At 40.6% G+C, this 10233-nt stretch overlaps 1 protein-coding gene across 2 annotated transcripts; it reads left to right on the top strand.

Moving 5' to 3' along the window:
• The first annotated feature begins 5003 nt into the window (after nt 1–5003).
• LOC109202206 (uncharacterized) lies at nt 5004–7202 on the top strand. Of its 2 annotated transcripts, none has more exons than XM_019358871.2 (2): nt 5004–6594; nt 6637–7202. In XM_019358871.2, the coding sequence occupies exons 1-2, from the start codon at nt 6179–6181 to the stop codon at nt 7079–7081; spliced, it is 861 nt and encodes a 286-aa protein (XP_019214416.1). In that variant the 5' UTR covers nt 5004–6178; the 3' UTR covers nt 7082–7202. The 2 variants fall into 2 exon arrangements, with proteins under 2 accessions (XP_019214416.1, XP_019214417.1); XM_019358872.2 differs by having other exon boundaries at nt 5004–6552; nt 6595–7202.
• Nucleotides 7203–10233: the final 3031 nt, after the last annotated feature.

A 10233-nucleotide genomic window follows, 5' to 3' on the forward strand; every position in this document is an offset into this window, starting at 1 on the left:
CTCTCATCTGCATTAAATGTCATTGGGAGAAGTTGCTTTCAGGAAAACCACAGTTTTCACAGTGTCACACAAGCTGGCCACAGTGAGAAACATGTCACATAGACCTGCTATGATACACTTTTCAAAACCTTCACCAATATGACTAGAATGTATGTAGCCAACCTCAGTGTTAGTACAGAACAGTTAAAGTGTTTGTTGATCATTTGTGTTACTTTGCTGATTTGTTTCTTAGAGGTGTTTACTCATTAGAATGACAGGACAACTAAATACTTAAATGTTTTTAACTACTACAAAACTACTAATATTTCACAGGCTTGTTTTAAGTGTTTTAAAATATTATCATGCTATCATGTTGCTGTCATTATTAATGGACTGTTAAGATACTGGTACATAGTTATGAAGATATTCCACCTGATTTATAAAGATCTCATTTTGTGCTGGCTGTAGCTTTATATTTACCATAGAAAGATGAGAGTAAACATGAGAGTAAAAGATTGTTAAAAAGGTGTTTTTACTCAACTAAGCGTGTTGTTCTTTTCAGTAGAGCTACAGCCACTGTAGCTGATTATCAGTGCACTTTTCAGCACTATAAGATCTTAATCATCTTAAGCACATGAATGTTCCCTTTTTATAGGTTTTATATGATTCAGTTTTACAGTTGGTATGCTTAAATAAATAGCATACCAACTGTGACTCTGAGGCCTGGTTATTAGTTGTTCCTGGAACTATGGTTTACGGTGCAGCAGCACCAACAGCTAACATGACATGACACATTTTGCTGCATCTATTTTTAGTTTCTTTTTATTGTTTTCTTTAAGCTTTCCAGCTCTGCATTTTCACCACTTCTTCCACACTAGACTTTTTCTACAAGGTGTGCAGCAAAGGTTGGGGAGGGGACGATCACATTCAGAGATTTCACTGGAGAATATAGTCTCAATAATGACAATGAACAAATTCCCAGTATGCCAGATTACCAGTCCAGCACTGGTCCCGGGCACCCCATCTGGGGCCTCCCTCCTTCTGTTGGGATGGGTGCGCAGATGTTGCCGAGATGTGAGGTCTTCAGTACTCTTCAGGGCTGTGGATGGCCCAGATCTCCTGGATCTATATCTGCCTGCCTTTGGCTCCTGGGGGGCATTATTGTAGCTTCCTGCCCTCACTTTTCAAGTACAATTTGTTAAGAAGACACATACACTGACACTCACTTTCTCTCTCACACACACACACACACACACACACACCAACATCACAAGAGAATTGTTGACCTATGTACCTGTCCATTTTCAAATTTGGTGACGGAACACCTGGAGCACACACTTTATTATTATTGTTATTTTAAGTTTGCTGTTTGGTTAGGTTTATTCAAGAAAACTGCTGCTTGAGTTTAAGATTATTAATATATTAATATAGTAATACTAATGAGACCCTCAAGGTCACCTTACATTAGTACAACAAAATAAAAACATAATGTAAATGAAAAATAAAAAACAAGTATTAATGTATAAAAGCTAAATAAGGTAAAAATAGACTATGATGGAATCATGATGAAGAGTATGCAATTTTGAATATTAGAAAAACATCATGGTATAATCAATTAACAATGTTAACTGTGTGTTAGAGGAGCTGGTTCTCCTCTCTTATTTATTAACTGTTTGTGCTCCACTCTCCATGTGCCAATTTATAAGGCAAGTTACTGTAATTTATCCTTTTACGTCCATGTTAAATGGTCCAGTTTTTGTATCTCTTCTCTGGAGAGCTTGTTTTTTACACAAGCCATGATAAATGAATCAGTGAGGTTAAAATGTTTCATATAAACTGATAGGTTTATAGCTTGAACCTATTCGCTGGAACGTTGAAGACAATGTAATTACACAGCAAGCAAGACACGAGTAGGCAACGTTCTTTGTGTTTTACGTGCACGGGAGAGAACTGAACAAGCGCTGTTCCTTTGCTTGACCCCAGTTGCTGTCGTCCGCTCTCCCGTAACACTGCTCTTTTATTGTGGTTACATGAATATGCATAGATTCATTAACATATAACATCTTACATAGGTATACATGTGAACAAAGAATACCTTGTGGGTGTGTGTGTGTGTGTGTGTGTGTGTGTGTGTGTGTGTATGTCTATGTGTGTATATGTGTGGGGTCAAGATGTGACCCCTTGAAGACTCCCCAAAGCTGGTGCCAGGAGTCTAGCGGTCCATCTAAACAAAAGGCTCTTATGCTTAACCAGATACAGAGAAGGTGTCCTCCTATACCATAAAACAATAAGACAAGGCACGGCCTCTCCCATGCTCCCAGAGTGCTCTGGAATGCACACAACGTGTCTCTGCAGACTACTAAGGATCAAACCTCCTATCACTACACAATCGATTATATACTTCTAAGCATATGGCATAAATATTTCTAAGCATAAATGACAATAAACAATACAAATCTAACATAAACTAACCAGCAGCAGCCATGCGAATGTTTTATCATAGCCAAAACCTGAACACATAGCACGACATGTCATGATCACATGAGAGATTGAAAAGTCACACAGCGAGAAAGAGACCATATGAGGTCAGAAAGTTTTACTATGAGCACAGCAGCTCCTCCTAACTGCTGTTCAAACTATGTCATTGTGATGATCAACCAATCAGAAGAAAGTTTGTCTTAAAGGATGCTAAAACAGGCTGTGGCTGAACTATGTTTAAAGGCCCAGCATAAATAAAGTACAAGAATAAATAGACATAGATTAAAATGAGCATAAAAGGTCACATTCAAATAAAAAAAAAACCCGAAGTCAAAGCAGTTTTCTGTGTGTTTATGTGCAAAGAGAGGAGAAAGAACCCAAGTGTATAAATAACAGAGAAACAGAGTACAGATTGCAAGAGAAAGAAAACACTGAAACCAAAAAGTGGAGAAAGACGTCAGATTTACCGTAGATGGACACAGACAGAGCACATACACAATCCAGCACCCGATAAAGCTACAGGCCACACTTTATACAAACAAAGCAGGCAGATTGAACAATGGTGAGAGCACTCAATCTGTAAAAGTGAATTTGACGCGAGCAGAGAAGATGATTGTGAAAGGGTGAACGGTACAAAAGCAGGAAGTAAAATCAAAGCAAGGAATATGAGAAACCTAGCTTTCAAAGTAAAAGAGGAAATAACCTTAAGATATATAAACTAAACACTGAACCTGATGAAAAGCAGACATACAGAAAGCAGAGGAAAAGAAGTTGTAGACTTAAGGACATCAACAAAACCAATGGACAAAAAGGATCATGACAACATGTTTCTTTTTTTCTATTTATTTATTATTATTAAAAGTTGCATTTAAATTCACAGAGAGAGATCTAGCTCTGTTAAATACTTTCCTTTCAAAAATATAATAAAATATCTTTAGTGCCACTATCCCAATTTTTTTTGCATTTAAACAGTAAAATGTAAAGCCCACTATTAATAATGTACTTTACATGGTAGGAACAAAATAATGTAATTCTGCAGAGAAACAGTATTTTTACTTATGCAGTAATTTAGTTATTCTATCATTTTTGTAACAGCCTCAACGGACTCTGTACAGAAATACAGCTTTTTGCAACCAAAGAAACCATTACTGTATGAACACAAAACCAAACACAAAGCAAAGATGAAAACCAGCCTAAAAGGAGGTTAAAATGTTCACCACAGTGATGATACTGACTGCTCATCAGTTTACCTGTTGAAGTTCAGGGTCTGGCTTGTGCTCAGCTTCATCATTACTCTGGGTTCTTGGCTAGCTTTGTGTTAGCATGCTGTATGTGCACATGGTTGCAACGAGCCAAAGTTGTGTTAGCAGCATAAAGAGGTTGTTTCTGTCCTGTATGCAATTTGTACTTTACCATTTCTCTCTTTGTCCTTTTGTACAATAAATTTTTTTTTAAAAGTCCATATCACCACTGTAGTCCCTTCACTATCTGTTTGCTTTTTTTGTAAAAAAGCTCATTGGTTTGATGTTGGGGTTTTTTTTTTGTTGTTTTTATCTGCCCGGTGTGCAGAACTGAAGAACCTTTGTAACCCATGTAACAGCATAATGTTCACTGTAATATAATTAAGATAAGATAACTCTTTATTGTCATTGCACAGTCATACATAGTACAATGAAATCAGAAAACTGTCCCACGTCTGCACTATGTACAACACAACACAGTAGCTTAAATTAGTAATAAAATGAAGAATAAGTGTATGTGTATTGCACACTGTTATTATTGCACATTAATTATTATTGCACCTTGTTATAAATATAAATATTATTATTGTTATTGTTACCCCCCCCCCCCCCCCCCCCCCCCCCCACCCAAAAAAAGAAAAAAGTTCAGGTAGGTAGCCAATCAGGTCAGCTGTTTGCACTGATTACGGCTATTGCCCTGTTGTAAAAGCTGTCCTTGAGTCTATTTGTCTGGGACCTCAGCAGCCTGAACCTCCTGCAGCAGCTTAATCACCCGGTGTCCCGGGTGTGTACAGTCCCGTAGGATGCTGCGTGCCCTCTTGAGACAGTGAGTGCTGTACAGGTCCTTCAGGGAGGGAAGAGGATAGCCAATGATTTTTTGGGCCATATTAATGACCCTCTGAAGTGCCTTTTTGTGTGTCGTGGTGCAGCTGGAGAACCACACACAGATGCAGTATGTCAGCACACTTTCAATGGAGCAGCGGTAGAAGACGGTCAGCAGCGCCTTCTTCACGTCCATTTTTCTGAGGATTCTCAGAAAGTGGACACGCTGTTGGGCCGTCTTCAAAATGGCAGAGGTGTTTGAGCTCCATTGGAGGTCTGTGTCTATGTGCACACCCAGGAACTTGAAACTGGAAACCCTTTCCACACACTCCCCACTGATGTTGACAGGCTGCAGCTCAGACTTCCTCCTTCTAAAGTCGACTACCAGTTCTTTTGTCTTGGCGATATTGAGGTCCAGGTTGTTGTCTACACACCAATCCGAAAGCCTCTGAACCTCAGCTCTATATGCCGTCTCATCTCCCCCAGAGATGAGCCCCACCATGGTGGTATCATCTGCAAACTTAATGATTGCTTTTTCTGGGTGGGAACTAACACAGTCATGTGTGTACAGAGTGCATAGTAGGGGACTCAGCCTTGTGGTGTAAGGCTGAGGAAAGATGAGGCCCCACTCTAACTCTCTCTAATTACTGAATTTAGTACTGTAATGTGTTACATTACTGCATTAGTGCAAAATGCAATGCAATTGCAGTAACGTGTTACTTTGTAAGGCATTACACCCAACACTGGCAGCAAGATACGCCAAGAGCGAGGAGAAGAGAACTTGCTGGCATTCACGTATGGTAAAGCCAAATTTTGATTCGTGCCTGCACCTTTAGACTCAAGATATGAAGATTCATACCAATGTTTTACTATCTAAGAAGGTCTTCCCTTTACCAAGAAACAAAAATGCAAAGGAAAGAGACATCTAAATAAAATGACATCCTCTTTTTTGTCACTTCAAGCTTCTCCTGAGGGGGGAGCTTTAACACACAGAAATGTGCAGGAACATGATTATTTGTTCCCAGTATTGTCACAGGTACTTATTCTCAGAAGATTACACATACAACCCTTGCTCTCCAACAAGCCAACTAAACAGCTGGTTATAAACGTCCAGCAAATGTTAGGCTTGAGTGTCCCAAAATTTACACTTTCCCTTTGAAAACAATAACGGCCTATGAGTATAAATAATAGTGGGGCATACATTAAGGCAGGCTTTATCAAATGAGCACAGGCTTTCAAAATTCTAAAAACAACACACTGACCAGTTGTAAGTAAAAGAAAGAAATCAAATCTAATAGAGACTAAAAGTGTCACGCCTCAGCAGCTAGAAACAAGAAAGATTTAAGTAGAGGCTCAGAGTGAAGTGAACAGAAAACATTACTTCACATTAACACAGAAAGGGAGGCAACAGCTAAAACTAAGGACAAGGATAGAATGCATGAATAGGAGCTAAAAGCTATGAACATGAACTATTGTAGAAAAATGCTACGAACATGGACTATAGTTGTGGCGAGCGTGGTCTGCAATCACACATCACCGGCACAAAACAATGAACTGGGTCCAAAGTTAGCCTTGTTGTTCCATACGTGTGGCTGGCAGCAGAGAAGCTGCAGCCGAGGTGTGTTGTGACAGTAACTGTGCAATAAAAGTGGTTAAAAATGCTGAAAAACATAAGCGTGTCATTGGGTCTGCTGTGGTATTACTACAGTGGTGCTGAAACCCAGGAGGGGGGCGCAGCAGACCCAGAACCGGGCCAACAAGTGGAGGAGCTGGCCCAAATGGCGACCACGCTGCCAGCAGGAAGAACTCCAGGACTGGATCGTGTGCGGGATGCAAGTGATTGGAAATCTGGCTGCTCTGATTCGGTCCTGGCCGACACTTCCCCCACGGGTGGGCCGGCCAGGATGCAGCCTGCCACTGCACCCATCCCCACTCCTGAGGTGGGAGCAGCTGGTCTCTGGCAGGGGCCTGCACCAATCCCGGCTCTACGGAACAAACAGAGTGTACTCCACCGAACCAGCAGGAGGTGGGGGTCAAGGAGGCACGCGAGGGGCCTCACCAGCCGGAGACGGAGGTCAAGGAGGCACGCGAGGGGCCTCACCAGCCGGAGACGGAGGTCAAGGAGCGCGAGTCACCTCGACAGCCAGAGGTGGAAGACGAGGCGCGCGAAGGACCTCACCTGCCGGAGGCAGAGGTCAAGGCACGCCATCGGTCCTGCGAAGCCGGAGGGCTTGGTGCCCAGACTGGCCTCACCTCCACCAGAGGCTGTTTGGTCCTGTGCCTGCTATGCCACAGCTGCTTGTCACGCGGGCGTCCCCCCGGACCCACTTCATCACTGGCACCACTGGATCCCCAGCCGGCCACCTGAACTCACGCCTCCCTGTCAATTTTCTCTCCCGGGGGGTGTGGGGGTAGGTTTGGCAAGATGGGTCCCGGCCTCAGTTCGGCGATGGGGGTATGTGACGGGGCTGGTCTGCGGTTCCACTGCAGGGGATGCGGACAAACCTGAGCGGCAAACACAATCATGCATCTCCGGCATAAAACAAAGAACTGGGTCCTGAGTTAATGTTGTTGTTCCATACACGTGGCTGGCAGGAGGGAAACTGAGGTGTGTTATGACAGCAACCATGCAATAAAAGCGGTTAAAGATCCTGAGAAGCATAAGTGTGTCATCGAATCTGTCCTGGGTTGTAAACCCAGAGTTGATGCTGGTGAGGCACTGAAACAGAGGGAGAGCAAAGTCAGTAGGGTCTTAGAGGAACAACAGAGTAAATCCACAATGGCAGTCTTACAGTCATGCAGGTGGAGTAATGCAGGAGGGGGGAAACGAGGAAACGAGGCCTGGATGAGTCCAGTGGAGTAGTGATCCGTGATTCCAAACAATGGGGATGCAGGCAGGTCACACTGGAGAAAACAGACTGAGAGGTTACCAGCTGTTGATTAGTGCCCTGGGGAATGAGGCTATTGTGAGGTTGAAAGGTTGTCCAGGAAGCAACTGAGAAGACAAGAACACAGAGGTAAGTACTAGAGCTATGAGCGCAGTGAGAAACATGAGGCCAAGAACTAACGTAAGTTAGCATACAATCTGGCAAAGGCTGCTTGCGAAACGCTGGTCTTAAATATAGCCGGCTTGATTTGTCTCAGGTGGTGATCCTGGGAGGATCGATGAAGACTCCATCCAGAGGAGGAGAGCAGACACTGGAAAATTACTGTGACTCACCCAGACCATGGCAACAAGTTTCATTGCTTGTTATTCTGAGGAGTTCATTTATACAAGAACTTGGCACGCCGCTCGTTCAGGTGTGCAATCAGAAATCAGGGATGTCATGCGTCAGTTGCTTGTCTCAGGGTCAGTACACCTGGATGGGGTCGTAAAGTTCAATAATTACTCTACAGAATGGAAACAGAAAGGCAAAAATGAATTGATCGTCATTAAACGTAATAGTTTTCCAAAATAATATGAAATTTAAATATTCAATATTTAAAATATATTAATATTTTAACTAATTTTCCACATCACATGCACGTAAAAGATGACGCCTGTAATAGCATGTTACTTTCAGTTGTCGAATCAAAGTTGTCAGGTCCTGCCTGTATTCAAGGCTGGAAGGCAACTCACCAAAGTTACACTCATAGGTGGCGATGCTGTAGGAGTCACTATAACCAGCCTATAAATTATTTCAAAAAGATGTTAGGTGGAAAGGACAGACTCAAAATAATGACTGGAAGAAGGATAATCTCACCACAGAGACTTACCTTAGATTTCCAGTCATCTAAAATGGAAACCAAGAACAAAACAAAATGACTTTAATGGCCAAATATAAAGAGACTACATAAATAATATCTGCATCATCACTGGAAAACAAATGAACAACATATATCATAATTTACCAGTGACATCACCTTTTTTCTAACAGAAAAAAAGAGAATAACAGGTTTTGTAAAAAGATGTCTTCATTCTTGTAAAAATAGAGACAATGTAACAGTGTACATCTCCAAGCCAGAGTGTCCAAACATTTGTTGATTAGGTTGTGCTAGGCTAATAAGTTTAAAGCTATTTGTTATTTAATTCTAGCTAATTTATCACTTAGCGTCCACGATTTCTTTTTTTTATCAAGGCCCTAAGTGATACATTAAAAGCTAACTACTGTTTATTTCAAACTGGGAAATTTTCAAGAGGTGCAGCTATTTTGACCCCCACGATTCATACTAAATTCACACTCATCAGCTGTCTTGCATTATATATCATGATTGTCTTGTAGAGTATAATTTTCCAAAAATAATTTCAAGGATTTGACCTGAAATACTAAAATAGGTTTATTCTGTACAAAGGGGATGTAAAGTACACTGGTCTTATTTCTGTTTTTTAAAACTGTAATTTTCCTTTAATGTGAGCGACTCAGAAAAAGGACTGTTTATTGTGAGCAGCTGTGATTGACAGTGATGATGGTAAGGAAGGTGTAGAGTGGTACTTATGCATGATGACCTAAAAATCCTTTAAAAATAAAATTACTTTCCTCTTTACCCCCCACCCCCCACCCCCACCCCCCCACACACACCCACCCCATAAAAACAAAAAACAAATAATGACAATAATCCAAAATAACTCAGAGATGATACATTGTATTACCAGAAGCAGATAGGCAAATTGCTTTTAGTTACAGTGTTTGTTTTTTATCATTTTGCAAAATATATAACTTGAAATGCTGAATATTTCAAAATACATTTTTCCAAAATAAAAGAATACACAAATGTTAACAATTTTATTTTCAGCAGAATTTGTAAAATAAAGAAGCAGATGACCAGTATTGCACTCATATATGACAGTACTGTAGGTGGCACTATAGCCATCCTGCTGGTTTTGTAAAAAGTGTCTTCTTTCCAGAGAAAAAAGCACACATTTCTAATTTATGTTCTCCAAAAATGTCTTTGTTATGGAACTGAAAACATAAGCTTAGGTACTGATGGGCTAATTTGTTTACAGAAACCTCTAAAGCACCTTACTGTTTATTTCAAAGTGGGCAATTTTCAGTAACCAGTTATTTTGGTTCTATTTGTCATGTTGCACTCATCGTGTCTGTGGTAGAAATCAAAGTCATCAGACCGAGGGAGTATAATTTTCCACATATCATTTGAAAAATGTTTTCCTGAATTAAACACATAATAGGCCGACCTTGTTCAAAGAAGTGTGCACTATTTTGCAAAAAACAAAAACATGAATTTTCCTTTGACATTCACATACTATTCAGGTCAAATTTGATCCATCCTTTTTCAAGTGACCCAAAATGTCCCAAAATTAAAATATTTAAAAATGCTATATTTGCCAGAGGCTACACATTTTTTGCACCGAGGTTGTTCCAGGTTAAACTTGGTCAACCTTAGTGGTCAGGTCAGTACGCACCATCACAAAAGTTCTGTTTGAGTTCATTTGAGAAAAGAGGGCTGTGGTGGCCAGAAAGAACATAAGGCGTAGACTGGTACTACTGGTAGACCAGCTGGAGTTAACATTACTTACATCTTGGAACCACATTTCACTAGAAAAAACAAAACAAAACAAAACATTAAACAATCCTCAAGAAATCATAGATAATGTGTTTTATTGCAAGAAAACGTCATATAAAATGAATTTGAATTTAAAAGAAATGTACTGCAATTAGGGATTTTTCTTTTCTTACCAGTGCTTTTTTGCACAAGGAGAAGAGGCAGTGCAAGC

The sequence above is a fragment of the Oreochromis niloticus genome, linkage group LG5 (genome assembly GCF_001858045.2).
Source record: "Oreochromis niloticus isolate F11D_XX linkage group LG5, O_niloticus_UMD_NMBU, whole genome shotgun sequence".
Lineage (NCBI taxonomy): Eukaryota > Metazoa > Chordata > Actinopteri > Cichliformes > Cichlidae > Oreochromis > Oreochromis niloticus.

Coding starts and splice junctions, on each gene's coding strand:
- LOC109202206 (XM_019358871.2), top strand. CDS start 6,179: ATGCTGAAAAACATAAGCGTGTCATTGGGTCTGCTGTGGTATTACTAC. Junction 6,595..6,636: donor CTCACCAGCCGGAGACGGAG/GTCAAGGAGGCA, acceptor CCGGAGACGGAG/GTCAAGGAGCGCGAGTCACC.